Source organism: Zalophus californianus, chromosome 2 (assembly GCF_009762305.2).
Source record: "Zalophus californianus isolate mZalCal1 chromosome 2, mZalCal1.pri.v2, whole genome shotgun sequence".
Classification (NCBI taxonomy): Eukaryota; Metazoa; Chordata; class Mammalia; order Carnivora; family Otariidae; genus Zalophus; species Zalophus californianus.
This window is the reverse complement of record NC_045596.1, coordinates 2,285,887-2,305,000: the sequence shown is the minus strand read 5'-3', so window position 1 is coordinate 2,305,000 and position 19,114 is coordinate 2,285,887. Positions and strand designations below refer to the sequence as shown.

The 19,114-nt window shown below is 59.6% G+C and overlaps 2 protein-coding genes across 5 annotated transcripts in view; one reads left to right on the top strand and one right to left on the bottom strand.

Annotated features, from left to right (window-relative positions):
- Positions 1–14,101, bottom strand: part of RGS12 (regulator of G protein signaling 12) — a 109,973-nt gene extending 95,872 nt beyond the window's left edge. For all 4 annotated transcript variants that reach the window (XR_004819911.1, XM_035726099.1, XM_035726101.1 and 1 more), the window contains exon 1: positions 14,045–14,101. The gene's annotated coding sequence lies outside the window, so the exon portion shown is untranslated. The remainder of the gene's footprint in view (positions 1–14,044) is intronic.
- On the top strand, positions 4,313–14,981 carry LOC113925629 (basic proline-rich protein-like). Its single transcript, XM_027600130.2, has 4 exons — positions 4,313–4,415; positions 12,710–12,823; positions 13,575–14,093; positions 14,698–14,981. Exons 1-4 carry the CDS (start codon positions 4,313–4,315, stop codon positions 14,979–14,981), a joined length of 1,020 nt encoding a protein of 339 aa, XP_027455931.2.
- Positions 14,982–19,114: the final 4,133 nt, after the last annotated feature.

Below are 19,114 nucleotides of genomic sequence, written 5' to 3'. Positions count from 1 at the left end.
GTCCGCTGAAATCATGCGTGAGAAGGGGGGGCCTGCCCAGGCTTTCGTTTCCATCCTTGCCGGCACTCTGCACCCATCTGAGGAGCCACAGGACCCCACGCACTTCCCCAAGAGCAAGAATGTGCTGGTTCTTACCCCTTGTCACCGGCACCAAGCTCACAGCACCCTCCCCTTTGGAACGCCCCTTCCCGGACCGCCCACTGTCCACAGGGCCCATCACAGGCCCAGGTCCATCGGCTCGCTCCCCTCCCTGACCCACACATGATGTGTGGCTACGTGGGTGGTCTCTGTGTTCACGTCTACGGGCCCCCTGAAGCATAAGAAGGCATTCAAGAAGTACCTGCTAAGCCACTAAATGTGGCTGAAACAGCCTTCCCTTTCTCTGTTAGAATTCAATCATTTTTGTTCATAGCATCTGAAGTTTTGAAAAAGAGCAAACATGACTTTTGTAATGAGAAAAAAAATAAAAATTAACTGAAGCATGTGATGAATTTTACATGTAAATCTTTGTCATACAAAAATGACGGTGGACTTCTCTCTGCAGACCCACATCCATCGCGCCCCACCACTGGCCCGGTGAAGACGCAAGAGCGGAGACCCATGCCCCACGGTGTGCCCCCCGTTGCTGTGGGGTCTGCCCCTACCCCACCGGCTCCCGCACAGGAGACCACGCCAGAAGTGCAACAGGGCTGGGTAAGGGCAGGGTGCATCCTAGTGGCCGCAGAGCAAGTCACATGGCACGGGCTGCAGGTGCAGCGCGAGGCAAGTGGCCACAGACAGCAGAGCTTGGTGGGCCAGGGATGAGCAGAGGCCATCGCGCCCCCCCCATCCCCACCCCGTCAATCAGCAAGAGTCTGAGCAACACCAACTCAGAAAAGGGTAAAGGGATGAAAGGAAGCAAAAATCAGGTTTCTGACAGGGGGCACCTGGGTGGCTCAGTCGGTTAAGCGTCTGACTCTTGATCTCAGCTCAGGTCACGATCTCAGGGCTCAGGGTCGTGAGTTCAAGCCTTGTGTTGGGTTCCACACTGGGTGTGGAGCCTATGGAAGGAAGGAAGGAAGGAAGGAAGGAAGGAAGGAAGGAAGGAAGGAAGGAAGGATGGAAGGGAGGGAGGGAGGGAGGGAGGGAGGGAGGGAGGGAGGGAGGGAGGAAGAAAGAAGACAAAATCCCATTCTGGCACGTTTCTGAGCTCCCTAAGGTGAAGCTAGGATCCACCCCCATTCCCTGTTCCCAGACCCCATTCCCTCTACCCCTGAACCCCTGAACCCAGCTCCTCCAACGAGGGCTGTCGGCCCAGATCAGCAGGCAACAGATGCAGCCTCCCACCCAGCAAAGTCCCAGTGCAAAGGGCAGCATGGCGGCCGGCAGCCAGGACCGTGTGCTGCCCCCTGCTCAGCTCACCTGTCCCTCCCGGGGGTATGACGCGGACCCGAAGGGGAGGTCCCAAGGTGCAAGTGCCAGAGCAGACGGACGCCTGTTTATAGTGAAGGAAGGAAACAATCACCAAGAGAGTTTTTAACCGAGGCGGGTACCTGACGAGGGTACGGCATCCCACGTTCGCAAGCAACGCAAGACAGAAAGCCCGCGGGTGGAAAGCCAGTCATACGACGTGAATCAAAACGGCGCAGGAGGGGGGCACTGACACTGCAATGAGCACTCCGTCCGGGCTCACCTCTCCGGCCCCCTGTTGCGCCCCTCTGGCACGGCTGGGCGCTTCTCCCTGGGGGGGCTCACTGGAACCTCCTCGGAACTCCCATCCCCACTGTCTCACGTCCTGCCAGCCCCCCTGCCAGCAGCTCACTCTCCCTGTGGGCCCTGATGTCCCCGAACGCCGCCGCCTCGCCTTCTGCCTCAGTGCAGGCGAAGTCCCAGTGCATGTGCGGTCAGGGAAAGCCGCCGGCGGGGGGGTGGGGTGGGCAGAAGCATGAACGGAGCTCCTGAGAGATGAAGGGTGAGCCCCACAGACCCTCCCCTTGAACAACGGGGCCTCCAGGGAGCTGCTCACGGCCGCCGTCCTTGACCCTTCAGGAGCCCAAGACGGAGAAAGGCTCGTCTCAAAGTTATCTGAGGGGGTGAACACCAATGCGATTCACAGGAGGCCCAAAGACTGGCCAGAAAACTCTATCAGCAGAGGCACTGGCAGCTTGAACTGAAGTGTCAGAAGCAGCGCAAAATGAAAACTGGACACCGGAGCCCAAACCCTCAACTGGCAGGAAGCAGGCTAAGCGGGCCTCCCCTCCAAGCATGTGCCGCCTTCAGTGACAAGGGGAGGATGACTCGGAGAGGGGGTCAGAAGCCCGGAGGCAGAGTGAGAGCTGCTGTCCCCAGACCCTGAGACCTAACCAAGGCACTCCCAACACGCACCAGGCCCCCACGCCCTGCCCCCCTCATCTTGAGCAGGAGTGTCCCTGGCGGCCATCCCACGCCCGTGCCAACAGTGCGCCCTGGTGTGGGGTGGAGGGGCTGAGAGCTGGCCTCTCTAGTCCAGGATGGACAGGAAGCGCACTCCAGGCGCTGGATCGAGGAGCCACATCCGGGATGCACATGCACACCTGCCGCTGATTTACATGATGAGGTTCGCGCTGAGCTGACGCGGTCAGGGGAGGTTCTTAGGGGAGTGTTTTGTACGTGGGGGGGGGCCCCCACTCACTGGGGCCAGGGGCTGGACAGTGGTAGAGCAGACTGACACCTATTTATATTTATGATATAACTCAATGATGCCCTCCTGGTCGCCCCACCCTTGGCAGCCCCCTACCCCTGGGGCCTGGGCTGGACCTAGTGCCTCACTTCTAATAAGCAGGGCAGAAGCGATGAGAAGCCACTTCCAAGATAATTACAGAGACCGGCTTTTGTCCGCGCCGTCTCCCTCACTCGCTCAGCCCCGTGGCAACAATGTCCCTGGCCAACAGCCGGCAAGGTCGTGAGGCCTGCCAGCAGCCACATTAGATCACAGGCCACCACCACCGCGTCAGCGAGCCTGGAAGCAGACCCGCCCCACTCAGCCTGGCCAACATCTTGATCACAACCTTGGGTGAGACCTGGGACAGAGGACTCAACTAAGCCTCAGATTCCTGACCCAAGAAACCGAGAGATAATAAGTGTTGGTTGTTGTAAGCTGCCCTGTTTGGGGGACTGTTTGTTACACAGCAGTAGATGATTAGTGTCCCTTATAATGCAAAATATGAATGTTTTCGTTTGATTTGTGATCACTGCTGCTATAAACACAGACAAAACGGTGCTAGATTTATTTCTAGGCAGCAATGCACGATTAACTTTCTCCAAGGGTTCCCCCCAACTAATCTGCGATGAGGTGATTCAGGAAATCCGACCGCACACTCCTGAGATAAACAGACTACGAATGGGACAAACTGGCCAAGGACAGCGACCGCATCGGATGACTCCTTAAGCACTGCGGCCTCACAGCTATAACCATGACAATCCCATTTCACCACCGAGGACACGAGGCCCAGGCGCGCTGCCCACGGTCAGTCACGACTCAACGCAGACGCGGCTGACTGACCCCAGGCCGGGCGTGTCCGCACGCGAGGACCTCCTGTGAGGTTCTGCTACCACCAAAATTATTTCCCTAGACTCTCAGAGAGTCTAGCTCGATTCCTCAGTAGCTGCATCTCCCACATTTGAACACCAGTCTAAGCTTAGGAAGCCGGTGAGCCACCACTGAAGTCATCAGTGAGCCTGCTTGCTGAACAATTTATAAAAGGCTGAACAGAAGAGCACAAGATATACAATGTTCCGGGTCAGCACTTTGTGATTATGCAGACGTTTCGCGTGGGGCCTTCTTTAATGCCGGTTCTTGAGGGTTAACACTTCAGAGTCCAAAGGAACCAAGGGATCAAGCCGCAGGGGCTCATACTGGGCTCGGTACTACGGGTGCGTCCCCGTCCGCCCTCCTGGCCGGGCCCCTTGCTAAGCAGCCACGATCCACAGGGGAGCCGAGGATGCACCCCAACAGTAATGCAGCTCTTGGAAACAGAAACTACAGCAATTAGAAGTAATGAGGAAAGAGGACAAAGAAATAAGAAAAAGAGAGAAGAGATTAAAGACTGGCAACTTGAAGAAGGTTTCATCTCTTCCAACACATCAGAAAAAAACATACGTACAACGACCACCCCCAGGCTAATAATGTGAAAAGGAAACAGAATTCCGAAAATACTACTACGGAGTTGAAGAAATAGTTATGCTAATGTCATCCATACCAACCTAAAGAAAGCTTGAAACACGAGCTCTAAACTTACCTAGCTTCCTCCTTCAGGAGAACACGACACCAGTGCATTTTCATGGCACCGAGCCAATGGCGGGGCTGGTGCCGCTGGGCGCCCAGCTGCACCCTCGACCTCCTCCGGGCCTCGCCTCGGCCTCCCCACCTCCCCAGCCACAGTCAGAGCTCAGCGGCAGTGGGAGACGCGCCACGGCCGCAAGCCCGAGGCCCTCCAGACACAAGGGCCTTGTGGGAACGGGACAGCACCCAGCAGCATGGCTATGTCCCTCCCACTCCCGGTGTCCGACCTACAGGCCAAGGCCTGGCTGTATGACACCTCCAACCCAGCGCTTGCCCTTTCTCTAACACATGAAGGACAAGCTCTAGATTTGGCACAAAGACTATCATTTAAATTAAAAAGGTCCATTTTACTGGTTCATGTACCTTTCTGAGTGATCCGAATCGTTTGGAATATTAAGTTTACATCAAACAAAATCTGTAGGCTAACCAATTAAGAGAAGTAAATGTTATATGCTCTCTCATCTCAAAGAAATAAATAAAAATGCAAGACCTCCGAAGATTTTAGGAAAACGCATTCTTTTTTTTTTTTTTTTTTGAAGATTTTATTTATTTGACAGAGACACAGTGAGAGAGAGGGAGCACAAGCAGGGGGAGTGGGAGAGGGAGAAGCGGGCCTCCCGCCGAGCAGGGAGCCCGATGCGGGGCTCGATCCCAGGACCCCGGGATCATGACCTGAGCCGAAGGCAGTCACCTAACGACTGAGCCGCCCAGGCGCCCCAGGAAAATGCGTTCTTTAATACTGGCTGGGCTCACACAGTGCAAAGAGGATGGGACAGAGCACCCGCAGCCAGGGCGACACAAAGACACACATGCTGTGACCCGGCGTCCCCATGCACACGCGGGGCCCCGGCCACTGGCCTGACCCACTGGCTCTCACCTGTCATTTTGCGTTACTCTCCGCGGTGCTGGGCTGAACAAAGATACTGAGGTTGGTGCATTTGGATGTAACGTCTTTTATTGACATCGTATTAAGAACACTTTCTACACAAGAGGAATTTAGGAAAGCTCTCGATCAGGGAAAGCAGCAGCTCAGCAGAAGGCAGGCGGCCGTCGGCCAGGTAGGAGCCGGCAGCAGGGATGGCAGCAAAGGGCAGGGCAGGGGGGAGGCTGGCTGGCGGCCCGCCAGCACCCCGCAGCTGCTGGCTGGCACCCGCCTCCTGTGCAGCCTCCCCGGCAGTGCTGAGTCCCCCTCCTGCTCCCTCCGAGCCTCCTGCACGCCCTGCCGCCACCTTGCCCCCCTACACCTGCCCTCCCCTGCCCTCAGGCTCATCTTGAACCCAAACCCCTAACACTGCCCCACTTCTCTCGGGATCCAGCCTTAACTCCCAGCCTGCCTGCCGAGGCCACCTGAGGCAGGCCTGGCCTCACGGCCACATGACTGCCCCGCGCCTCCTGCATCCGTGTGCTCACTCCTTCCCTCAAGGGCTGTGGAGTGGCTTCGACGACAGCACCAGGTAGACAATTACGAACAGTGACCAGTGAAGGCCCCTGGGGGACAGCAGAGCTCATCAAGCCAAGACCACCACCCGCGGAAGGTCAGGGGGACACTCACAGCCCTGACCCCTTCTGAGAACTCACTCTTCCCCCAATGTGCCCTCTCCCATCCCTCCACTTCCTCCAATCCCCACCAACCCCCCCAACTATCCTGCAGACCAGGGGGCCCCCCACGCTCTGGCCATGTCTGCTGTCAGCCCAGGCTCGGCACCACGCCACCTTCCACGCCCTTCTGAGGAGCTCAGACAAGGGCCTGAAGCCACAGCTCGCTCCCACCCGGCGCCCACTGCCAGGACCGACCCCCTCCAGCCGCCAGCTCACGGCTGGCTCTGTAGCCAATGGAACCGTGGGGCTATTTTTGGTTCCAGAAACATTTCTGCTCAAGAGTCTTGGAGTACTGGAGGTTAAACCATCTCCATTTTCCCCCCGTTACTATTTGACTATTTCTTCTTACCTCTACTTGATATTTATTTCTATCTGTGGCAGTTCAACCAGGGCCAGAGGGACCACAGAGCTGTCGGGTGTAACAAGTAAACAGGACACCCGGTTAAATCTGAATTTCAGATAAAAGACGGATAACTTTCAGTCTAGGCATGTCCCAAATACTGCACAGTATATTTTGTCTGATAAATCTAACTGAAGAGACAGAGGAGGCCGCAGCACTCACGGTCCCTGACTCAGTATCCCTCTGCTCTTCCTCGCTGGGGCCTGGCTGGCTCCATTACCCCCACCTGGCATGTCACCTCCGCTTCCCCCCACACCAGCCCCGGCCCCTCACAGCAGCTTCCCTGGGCGACATGACAGTGGCAGCCCAAGGACAGGAGGAGACAGGCCAAGCCCAGCGTCCACCCACCCTGCCTGACCCCCTGCCTCACTCAATCCCCTGCCCTAGGCTGCCTCCCTGCCTCACCCCCGGATGCCTAGGAAGAACAGAACAATTTTCCTCGTCAACAAAGGGCCTCATTTCAGGCCTCCCACAGGACATTCTCCTACCCACGTACAAATCTGGTCATTCCCTACAGGATTCGAGAGGAACATGCAGAGGAGTGTTGTACTGTCCCATCTGGTCCCTTCATTAGGGCCGAAACAAAGCTTTCTGCTCTCCATGTCTTTCTCAGTTACTCCCAAAAAGATAAGAGAGTCTGCAAACACGCCAAGTCCCGGGCCCACTTCAGCGAGGTGCGTGTGAGGGAGAAGCGGCGTCAGTCCTGCCCACGGGGAGGCCGAGGGCAGACCCTGTGTGGAAGCAACCAGAGGAGGGGTGGCCAGAGGCGGTCATGTGGGCAGGAAGCCCCAAGCCCTGGTGACCCCACATGGCTCCTCACCTCCCAGGTCCGGGCAGGGTGTCGTGGGTTGAATGGTGGCCCCAAAGACATCAGGCCCTAATCCGCAGAACCCAGAAACGTGACCTCCTTTGAAACAGGATCTTTGTGGATGGGCTTAAGCAAAGGATTCTGCAACAGAAGATGGTCCTGATGGTCTGAGTGGGCCCCAGACACCATCCCAAGCGTCCTTAGGAGAGGTAGGCGGAGGGAAGATCCAGCGCAGGCAGGGGAGAGGTCCTGAGAACACAGAGGCAGGGACGGGGCGGGGTGGCCACAGCCCAGCTGCCAGCAGCCCCGGAAGCTGGAAGAGGCAGGAGACAGGGCCTTCCCGAGAGTCTCCAAGGGAGCCCAGCCCTGCCCACACCTCAACTTGGACTTCTGGCCTTGACAACTGCAAGAGAATAAATTTCTGCTACTTTAAGCCCCCCTGTCTGTGGTGCTTTGTGACAAGGACCGCAGGAAACTAATCCGGGGGGGGGGCACCAGGGACCCCGCCGCCTCCTGGGGCCTGAATGCCCCAGCTGCACAGGGAGGAAGCTGACTGGCTGCTAAATGCTTAACTCCACGGAGCTGGCCTTCTGGCCGGACTCCAGGCAACTAGGGGTGCGGGGCTCTGGCAAGCGGGGTGGTCTGGGCACCTCACCCGGCCCTAGGACCTCCTGGGGCAAAGGTGTCCTGGGTTGGGCTCCTCTGGGCTGCACTTAAGAGAAGCCACAGAGCCCACAGCCTGCCACATGGCAGGAGCTTGATAAAGATGTGCTCCGCAGGGGTGCTTGGGTGCCTCAGTCGGTGAAGCATCTGCCTTCAGCTCAGGCCATGATCTCAGGGTCCTGGGATCAAGCCCTGGGCCCGGCTCCCTGCTTAGTGGAGTCTGCTTCTCCCTCTCCCTCTCTGTTCCTTCCCCCTGCTTGTGTTCTCTCATTCTCTCAAATGGATAAATAAAAAAGCTTAAAAAAAAAAAAAAGAGTATTCCAAATACTATTTATGCCCCACCCCCAAGCTGCTTTGCAAAAATTTGTGTTTATTATAAGTTCATTAAAAAGTCTTCAATTTGGGGGATAAAGACTAAAACTGTAAATGGACAAAACGTTCACAATCACAAGCAGAAACTATCAGACTGCATAAATGAGCAGGACTCAACCATAGGCTTCATAAGAAGCTGACTTTGAATATAAGAACACACACAGCCTGAGTAAAAGAACAGAAACAGTAAATGGGAGAGAGCCAGAAGGGCTATATCTTAGCATCAGACTTCAAAGGCGCCTGGGTGGCTCAGTCGGTTAAGCATCCGACTCTGGATTTCGGCTCAGGTCACAATCTCAGCGTGGTGAGACTGGGCTCATGCTGAGCGAGGAGACTGCTTGAGAGTCTCTCTCCCCACCCCGCCCCTACCCCCTTCTCTGAAAAATATATCAGACGTCAAGACCAAAGCCCGGCTGGTTCATCAGCAGAATCACCGTCACAAAAGTGTGTGAACTTAATAACAGAGATTTGAACACATGAACCAAACCTGAAAGAACTAAGGTAGAAACAGACAAATCCAGTCAGAAAAAAAACCTTTCTCGGCAACTGTTAGAACAACCCAAATCCCTACCACCCAAACGTCAGAAATAATACAGGAGATGTGAACACTACATAGTGTTTCTGCTATGTGCCAGGCATAATTTCAGGTGTTTGAGATTAGCCATGAATAACGCTGAGAAAAAAACCCTGGTCTCATGGAGGACATAGTCTCATGAAAAAATAGGGGGAAAAAAGGAAAATAAGAAAACAAAAACAACTCAAAGCATGTTTATTTTCTTCTAAAAATATTATCTTCTAAAAAATAAGATCTTGCGGGGTGCCTGGGCGGCTCAGTCGTTAAGCGTCTGCCTTTGGCTCAGGTCATGGTCCCGGGGTCCTGGGATCGAGCCCCGCATCGGGTTCCCTGCTCCGCGGGAGGCCTGCTTCTCCCTCTCCCACTCCCCCTGCTTGTGTTCCCTCTCTCACTGTGTCTCTCTGTCAAATAAATAAATAAAATCTTAAAAAAAAAAGATCTTGCATCTCTCAATGAAGAACAAGATGATACTTTTTAAAAAGAAAAGTGAAATTTGGGGACACCTGGGCGGCACAGCGGTTAAGTGTCCAACTTTTGGTTCCAGCTCAGGTAGTGGTCTCAGCGCCATGAGATCGAGCCCCACACTGGGCTCCCTGCTCAGCACAGAGTCTACCTAAGACTTTCTTTCCCTCTCCCTCTGCCCTCCTTCCCACACACACTCTCTCTCTCTCAAATAAATCCTTTTTAAAAAAGGAAAATCATAAAAGAACACTTGAAAACTGAAAAGGATAATGGAAGTGAAACAACTAAAGGAAGAGCTAGAAGACAATGCAAAGCTGTCTCCCAAGAGCCAAGCAAACATCTCTGAGGTCAGCAAGAATCAGGGGATTAGCAGGTCAGCCAGGGGATCCAAACTCCAAATAAGAGTTCCAGAAAGAAAGAACACAAGACTGAAAGCAAGACATTCTCTCAGGAGTTACACAAAACGTCAGTCCTCAGGCCAAAGGGTCCCAGCATGTGGAAGGCACAGTGATGAGAAGGAGCACCGTCACGGGCCACTTCAGAGCACAGGGCAGCGAGGGAAGCTCCTAGGAGCCTCCTGGGGCCACATCACGGACAGAGAACTGAGATCAGAATGGCACCCACGCTAGAAACTGTAGGCAGTGAAGCAACCTCTTCAAAGTCCTGAGAAAATACTTTTCAGTATTTCAATATTCTATACCCAGCTAAACTAAAAGTAACTGAGGAGTAAAGATATTTTCAAAATCAAAGACAAAAGTAGTATCTACAGTGGGGCACCTGGGTGGCTCAGTTAGTTAAGCATTTGACTCTTAGTTTCTGCTCAAGTCATGGTCTAGGGGTCAGGGGCTCGAGCCCCGGATCAGACTCCGTGCTCAGCGGGGGGGTCTGCTTGAGCTTCTCTCTCCCTCTGCCCCTCCCCGCTTCAGTAAATACTATCTTTTTAAAAACCACTGTCTACATAACACTTCTTAGTCATCCAGAGTCCGTCCTTCAACAAAACAAGGCGTGAGCCCAGGCAGGGAAGGGAGGGGTCCAGAGCGCAGGTACAGAGGTAGTACAGAGGGAGAGCGGCCCAGGGAACCCTGCGCAGCAGCTGGGCATGGGCCTCCCCGGGACCAGAACAGACTGGGGCAGGACGCAGGACTCTGGGAGAAAACCCCCCAACACCAAGCACGGCCACGACAGGGGTGCGGAGGGATGCGTGCTGGGCGTGAGGCAAGAGAGAGTCCTTCCATAGGCAGGTGACAGGGCTGGGCGGGAGAGCAGCTGAGTGTGAGTGTCCCGCGCGGGTCGGTAACAGACAAAACCTAGCGTCAGAAAGGTAAGCAATGACTACAGGCTTCACCAAAACATAGGATTACAGTGGAAAATGGAGGGGGCGGGGAGTAGGGCAGCAGGGAGAGCGGAAGCGTCTGTACCTCTGAGAGACATCCAAAGAGAATGTCTACGACACACACCGACGCAGCACTGAGCACCCGGGAGCACAGAAAGCTAAGCCCGAGCACCTCTGGGAGATGCGGGCAAGCGGACGGGACCGTGCCCACTGCCCGAGTTTCTCATCGGTCGGCTTGGCGTGTCACCCAGTGTCCTGGAAGGATGAGCAGGGCCACTGTTAAGGGACAACAGTAACATGTGGAAAAAGAGAAGTAGCCTGGTGTGTGTGTGTGTGTGTGTGCGCCCCGGTGTCTGTGGGTGGTTGTGTGCTGTGTAGGTGTGCAGGGCTATGTGAGTGTGCCCGTGTGTCTGTGTGTAGACGTCTGGCTGTGTGGTTGTACCTGGGGGGATGACTGTGTGTGGGTGTGTGGCTGTGTGCATGTGGCTGTGTGTCGTCTGTGTGTGTGTGTGTCTGGGGGCACGTGACTGTGTGGGCGTGTCCATCTATGAATGACTGTGTGAACAAGAAAAAAGGTGGGGAAGGATACACATCGGGGATCACCAGGATTACAGTGTTGGGAACAGCAAAGCCACTGGACGGGAGACAGAAGAAAAGCAGAACGGACAGACCACACGTTTTTGGGGGGAAGGCTCAGACACAAGAGCTCCGCGTGGAGCACAAGCACAAATGAATCTGGTGACCTCTGAGCGGGTGACCCCCCAAGAATCATAGGGAAACGGTGTCTACGGCAAAGTCGCGTGTGCGTGTGTATAGAGTACACTTCTAAAGGGAGACCACAGTTTTTATCAGAAGGTCAAGGGAGCTGGGGACCACCACCGCCCAAAAAGGTAAAAACGAGTCATCTAGCAGCCTTGAACCCCGAGCAAGGCTTAGCTTCTTTCCTTGGCCCCTGAGGAAGGTACAGGAGATGGCGCGGCGTGGAGGAGAGGAGCCGGTCCTCCCCAAACTGAAGTCAGGAGCACGGTGGCAGGCTAGACTCAGCTCCTAGCTCCCCGGACCAGGAGTGTCACCAGAGAGGCGCCAGGGACTCGGAGGTATGATTACATGCAGGGCCCGGCGATGGGAGAGGCCCGTGGGTCTGAGTGCCATTGCGGGGGTCCCCGCGGGAAGGAGCCAGAGGGAGCCGGGGGCGGGGGCGGCTGGCAAGGGCTGAGGACAGCCTCTGCGGCTGAAAGGGCTGGGGAATGGGTTCTCTCCAGCCCAGGCGCCACCTTGGTGTCAACCCAGTGACACCCATGTCGGACTTCTGGCCTCCAGAAGCTTCAGCCGCGAGGTGTGCGGTCGCTTGTCACAGCAGCCACGGGAAACTCAAGTGCCAATGAGAAAGTGAAGCGTTTCTAGGAATTCCACCCAAGTCAAAGAAAGTGTGAGATGTAACATGCACAAGGCAGGTCCTTGCTGCACCCACCGCCCTCCCCGCATCCTTACTGGCTCGGCCCACCTTGGGCACAGACAGACGGCAGAAGACAGTATCACCAGGAAGCCAGCTCACGGTCACCTTCGGCGGGACCTCCCACGGAAGCAGCCGGCACTTCCGTCCCTCCGGTCCTCCCGCAGCCTCTCCCGCAGCCCAGCACCCCCGTCCCGCTCCTCCCCTGCCTGGCTTCTGGCCCCTGCCCTCGGCCACCCTCATTCTGGAAAGAGGGGAGGAGGAGGCCTGCCCTTGACCCCGGGGCTACCAGCCCACAGGCGCCCTCCTCCCTGCCACGCAGGCTTGGTGCCTCCCTCCTCACCCCGACCCGCCCACAGCGCCGCCACCACAGTCGCTCCACACGTCCAGCCCAAGTCCGTGGCCTTCCCTCCAGTCACCGTGGCATCCCCTGCCCCGCCCATCCAGCGGTCCCAGACCTTGTCGCCAGCCAGCTAGTGCCCTCGCTGTGGGTGCCCAAGCAGTAGGCGGCCCACCTGAGGAGCATCCCTCGTGCCATGGTCTCTGGTCCTCAAACCCACTGGGTGAGGTGGCATTTTTATGAAACTGCACATGACAACTATGTCTCTGAAGTAAAACCGTGACCACATTCTCCTGCTCCTCGCCTTCTGCCCACTGGGCTCTAGACTCCAGGACCCCGCCCCGGGCCGCACCCCAGGCCTCCCCCCGGCTGCGCCCCTCCTCTCCGGAGCACACCCCCCTGCAGGACCCCCGGCCTCCCACGGGCCCCCTCCCACAGCACACTGCGACCACAGGATCACTGACACTGGCCGCTCCCAGGGCCTCAGACACACCCCTCAGAGCCCCGAGCGGCCCACTGGCAGGCACCATTCCCACGCCAATCCACCAGGAGCGGCTGAGGCCCAGAGCAGGGAGCCACCTACCCAGGGGCATATCCCGGGAGAGTGGCCAGGCAGGTGCCCGGCCAGGCAGTGCACGCGGGGGACCTCTGTCTATACCCCATGACCCCGGGGCTGCTTTCCGCCTATACCCCACAATTCTGGAGCACTGTCTATGCCCCACAACTCTGGGCCACTCTGTCTATGCCCCACAACTCTGGGCAGCGTCCCTCGTGCAGTGGTCTCTGGGCAGCCCTGTCTACACCCCGCAACTCTGGGCTCCTGTCTACACCCCACAACTCTGGGCCACTCTGTCTGTGTCCCACAACTCTGGGCAACCCTGTCTATGCACCATGACTCTGGGGTTCTGTCTATACCCTACAACTTGGAGCCACTCTGTCTACGCCCCACAACTCTGGGCAGCGTCCCTCGTGCAGTGGTCTCTGGGCAGCCCTGTCTACGCCCCGCAACTCTGGGCTTCTGTCTACACCCCACAACTCTGGGGCTCTGTCTACACCCCGCAACTGAGCCACTCTATGCCCCACAACTCTGGGCTGCCCTGCCTACACCCCACAACTCTGAGCCCCTCTGTCTACGCCCCACAACTCGGAGCCGCTCCGTCTACACCCCAGGACCCCTGAGTTGGCAGCACAGCCTGGACCCGGAACCCCGCACGGCGGCGAAACTGACGCTGCTGCAGTTAATCGCCAGAGTTGGGGTCTCCGGAGACAGCTCTGCCCAAACAATGCGGCCGCCTACCGGGGGCGGCCAGGAAACTCAAGACCCGAGCTGACTCGGGCCCCGGGGGCGCCCCGGCTCTGGCCCGGGACCCGGCGAGCGCGGCGGGCACGGCAGGCCCGAGCCCTCTGCCCGTCCGCCGCCGCCCCCCGCCCCGGGCCCGGGCCCTCGGGTCCCGCCAAGGAGCGGCGGGCCCCACGGCGACCCCACAACCCAGGCCCCGGGCGGGTTCCGCGCGCGCCCAGCCCACGACAAGTCCCCGGCGGAGGGCCCAGGAACAAAAGGAGAGTGGCCGGCGGCCCGGGGACGCGGGGGCCCAGACGAGCCGGACGCCGGCCGGACGCCCCCGGGCCCCCTCGGCCGCGCTGGGCGGGGCCGGCGGCCGGGCCGCGGAGGGCGCGAGCGCGCGCCCAGAGAAGAAAGAAACGGAGGCGGGGCGGCCCTGCGCCCGGCCCGCAACCTACCGGCCGCTCGCTCCGCCGGCCGCGATCCGCTCCGCCCGCGCGCGCAACGGTCGCTCAGCCGCCGCCGCCGCCGCCGCCGCCACCGCCCGCCCGGGGGGGAGGGGGCGGGGCCGGGAGGGGCAGGGCTGCGGGGCGCGGGAGAAGGCGTGGTCTCTAGAGGCGTGGGCGGGTCTCAGGACCCAGCCGGAGTTCTCGGCCTCGGGGGCGGGGCCTCGGGGGCGGGGCGGAGCCGCCGAGGTGGGGCGGGCCCACGGGGGCGGGGCCTACAAGGGTGAGGAACTGGGCGCGCGGCGGGGCTTCCAGGGGAGGAGGGCAGAAAGAAGTGAGGGGCGGGGCCTCAGCCGGGGGCGGGGCCAGCGAGGCGGACATGGGGGGGCGGGGGCCTCCCAGACCTGGGAAGGGACTTCCGCTGCGGGAGCTGAGGTGGTGGCCCAGCCCGGCGGGCGAGTCCTTCCAGATTCCCTGCTCGGGTCCAGTCCTTTCTCCTCACACCGGTGCCTGGGTCCCCTACCGTCCCCTCGGCCCCTCTTGCACCCCCGCCCTGGGTCCCTCCCGATACCCCCTCGCACCCGGGTCACCCCCCCCAGCCCGGGTCCCTCCTGAGCCCCCTTCCCGTGTCCTCTCCCGTTTCCCCGGCCCCGGATCCCCCCCAGCTCAGGTCCCCTCCCGCACCCGGGTCCTCTCCCATCTCCGGGGCCCCCCTACCTCGGGTCCCCTCCCGACGCCCCCAGCTCTGGGTCCCCTCCCGTCCCCCAACCCCAAGTCCCCCCCTCCCCAGCTCGGGTCCCCTACCGACGCCCCCCGCACCCGGGTCTTCTCCCGTCTCCCCGGCCCCAGTTTCCCCCCCGCCCGGGTCCCTTCCTGCGCCCCTGCCCCCGCGGCCCCTCCCGTCTCCCCGACCGAGATTCCCCTCCAGCCCTGGTCCCATAGACGGTGAGCTGACACTTCCTCCGCGCCCCTGCCCAGGCCGCCCAGCATCAGGGAGCCACACCCTCCGAAGACCTTGATGTGCATCTAGACCGCATTCCACCCGGAAATAGTTTTATTTATTTTTTTAGATTTTATTTATTTATTTGAGAGTGAGAGAGAAAGTGCACAAGCAGGGGGAGCAACAGAGGGAGAGAGAGAAGCAGACTCCCCGCTGAGCAGGGAACCCGAGGTGGGGCTCGGTCCCAGGACCCGGGATTACGACCTGAGCCGAAGGCAGACGTTTAATTGACTGAGCCCCCCAGACGCCCCAGAAAGCGTTTTATTTTTAAGGGAGGAGAGCAGATGAGAAGTGTGGTGTCCCCCGCAAAGCACAGTCATCCCCTAGTCCTCCCAACAGGTGTGAAAGCCAGGCAGCTTCTCCCTGCTGTGTCCTGGAGGTCCTCTCCCCTCCTGCCTGGGCCCTACGGGAGACCCTCCAGGGTTAGCTCTCCCCCTGCCTCCTCAGCAGTCATTATTTCTTTGGAAATTATTTTCCCTGGAGTCCTAGTGACCAGCTAGAGTAGTTTGGGGAAACAGTCCCCTGAGCATTTGCTCTATGATCCAAGTGGGGAAATAAATCAAGTCCACGACTCCTGACAAGTTGGGCCCTGACCTTCAGTGACACAGCCAGCTCCCAAACCTGGCTGGAGCCTCTTGCTCTGTCACTCATCGTGACAGATACACCAGGGTCACACGGCCAGCAACCCCCCCCCATAGAAAAACCTATTCCTACTCCCTCCAGCGCTCCCAGAACGAGATAGCAAGGGTGATCCGCTCCCTACAGCTTGTTGTCCGTTTGCGTCTTCCCCTCACTGCAGATGAAATACCTGCAGAGCATGGTACAATGGGGGCCTCAGGCTAGTAGATGCTGGGAGCAATCCGCGGGGCATCACGGGGAGCTCAGAGGTCCTGGGGGCAGATTGTCCCTACAGCAGCACTGCTACGGACTGAATGTGTACCCTGGAAATCCATGCATTGAGGCCTAATCCCCAATGAGAGGGTGTTAGGAGGTGGGGCCTTAGGGAGGTGGTCAGGTCATAAGGGTGGAGCCCCCATGCGTGGGATTAGTGCCTTATAATAGAGACCTCAGAGAGCTCCTTTAACCTTCCATGGTGTTCAGGAACCAGAAAGCTCTCACCAGACACCAAAGCTGCCAATACCTTGACCTTGGACTTCCAGCCTCCAGAACTCTGTTGTTGATAAGCCCCCCAGTCTAGTATTTTTGTTATAGCCACCCAGATGGACTGAGACAAGCACCCAAGCCCGCCCCTGCTGTACAAGGGCCACAGGCCAGAGGGCAGTGTCCAGAGCAGTTGGAGGCCACGGCCCCTTTCCGAGAGGATCGTGTGTCCCTCCTGCCTCCTGCGAGTGTGCCCGCCCTGCCTGTCTCAGCGGCCTGGGGCTTTTCTCGTCTTCTTGTTCCCCTCCCCCAGAGCAGGGGGCCCTGCCCCTTCCTGCTTGCCCTTGACTCCCCCCTCCCCTCCTGCCTTCTTTGCCCTTCAAACCTGTCCCTCCCTGCCTGCCACCCTCCCCAGCTTCATGCCCTGGGGGCCCGGGGCAGCCCCTCTCCTGTCACTCCAGGCCACCCCCCTCAAGTTTTCCTCATTAGCTCTTGTAGTATTTGTTCTGGTCCCAGGAGGAAATCTGAGAAGAGTCCAATAAAACCCCGATTGGAAGGGAAGCCGGAGAGGCAGTGAGGGCTGGGACAGTTCACAGCGGGGAGGGGAACAGGGACCACTTCCAGGGCTGAGGGGGCAGGGGTAGAACCTGGAGCGAGAGGGAGAGAGAGAGAGCCGCCTAACCCCAGGGCGAGGGGCATGGCCAGGCGGGATGCACTGCCGCGTCGCCTGGCTCCCCACAGCACCTTCCACGTGGCAAATACAGAATGTGGCTCATGCAGCCCTTGATCCAGGACCAAGGGTCGCACGGCGGCCCCTGTTGAACTGACCCTTCTGAGTGTGGCTCTGATGGGTGGCTTTGCATCTGATGGAGGGGGGCAGGTCAGGAACTTCCCGCCATGGGATCCCTGACACCGCAGGGCAGCGGGCGGCCGGGGTGTCCCACCAGCCGCGGGGCAGGGTGTCTGCCCGGTATTCATTTAGGGGCTAGGGGACGACTTCGGGGGCCGGCAGCCCCCGCTGCTGCCGGCGACCCGGGCGGGGCCACTCCGCACTGGACGGGCTCTAAGCAGATACGGAGCGGAGACCGCGGTCGCATGCAGGCAGAGTGGGCTGCGCTCCCGCGATGGGGACTGTGTGTCGGCCTGGCTGGGCCACCGGGTGCCCAGATGTGTGGCCGAATCTTTCCCGGGTGTGTCTGCCAGGGTGTCGCCGCCGCTGGGCGGGCTCAGATGTCCTGGGCTCTGGCCACGGAGGCTGTGACCGTGGAGGCTGTGCACCAGACCCTGGGGGGAGGGGGGGGGAGGACCACGCAGAGTGGAGCCCGGGGGTCAGAGGAGCCAGAGCAAGGAGCGTGCCCTGTCCATGTAAGCCACCGGATGCGCAGAAGGGACTCGACTTAATTGAGAAGACATACCTGCTCCCATCGGGACTCGGTTTCCCCTTTCACTTTTTTCTCAGCCTGACACACGGCACATTTCCGTCTTGCACAACTCTCCCGCACTCCCGGGGGTCCTGATGGCCCCGCAGGGATGGGCCAGCACGCTCCCTCCCACGGAAGCAGCCCCTCAGCCCCACCCCTGCTGGACCAGCACCCTTTCTCCTCCCGGGGGTGCGCTGCCTCTCCAACATCCTCGGCGCAGCCTCCCCACACACGGCAGCCTCCTTTCCCACCCAAGCCCGCAGCACGCGTGGACGTTGCCCAGGTGCAGAGAGGCGAGCCAAAGGCTACAAGAGAGCTGCCGCAGCATCTGGCAGGGCAGCTCTCGGCCCCTCTGCCCTGCGCCGGAGACTGGCCTGCCCCGGCCTCCAGAAGGTTCCAGCAGGGGACTGGGCAGGAGCCGCGAGGGTGGGGGCTTGTATTCTGGCCTTCCTCACTGTCCCCTGGGATGCAGGCCCACAGGAGAGGACGCAGCCCCTGCGTCACCGGGTCCAAGCCAGGTGAGCCTCCGTAGGACAGTGGCCTCATCCACCTGACCTACTCTGACACCCCCTCACTGTCCCCTCACTGCCCCCTGACCTCACTGGCCACCATGGAGCAAGGCCGGTACCAAGCTGTGCTCAGCATTGAGCGCATCGGATGCGCCCACCACCGTGCGCGCTGGGTGTGAGCACCGGCCCATTCTACAGATGGAGACTGAGGCTGGACAGGGGTCCGCAACAGGTCAGCACTAAGTGTCGCCCAGAGCGGCCGCTCCCCCGCTCCCGGGGCCACCACCTGAGGCCGGCCACACGCACTGCCTGGCCCGTCCCCCAAGCCTGCCTTTGCTGCACGGTCCCGGCTGGCGGTCCCTAGTCCCTGCTCACGGTCCCACAGTGGCCTCACCTGAAGCACGAAAGCTGACGGCCCGGGTCCCGAGGCTGGCGTTCCAGGCTCGCCTGCACGGGGCCCCTTTGTGCCTTCCCAGAAGTCACGAGACGGACCCGGGGGGACCTTGGCCAGGGCAGGCAAGGCCGGATCGGGCGCCTGTGGTCCAGCGTCCCGTGGCCCGAGCTGAGCCCCAGGCCCCAGTGCTCTGCTCGCTCCCGAGCCGGGGCTCTTCCTGCTGTCCCGTCCTCGGGGCCTGCTGGCCGGCCACCCCGGGGGCGCTTCCTCCTCGCCTGGCCGGGCTCAACTCAGGCGTGCACCCCCGAAACCCCGCCCAGGGGGAAGGGAGGCCCATTCGTGCACCCACGAGACCCGCGCACGCACACCTGTCACCATCCTGTCACTCGGTAAAGGGGTCAAGCTCACATCAGGCCCACGCCGCCCCCGCCCCCGGCGCTCCTGGATGGGAAGGACCAGGGCCGACCCTCAGAAGGGTGGACCCCGATCACCCACCTGCACTGGGCGCATGCCAGGCTTGGGGACACTGTCCAGAGCTGGAGAGCAGGGGGCTCTAGGACGTCCCAGTGGACCAGCCCCGCAGGTGTGATGGCCTGTGGGGCCACTTCGGGCAGAGTTCGGGAACCATGCCCAGGAGACCGGGCAGATTTGTGTTTC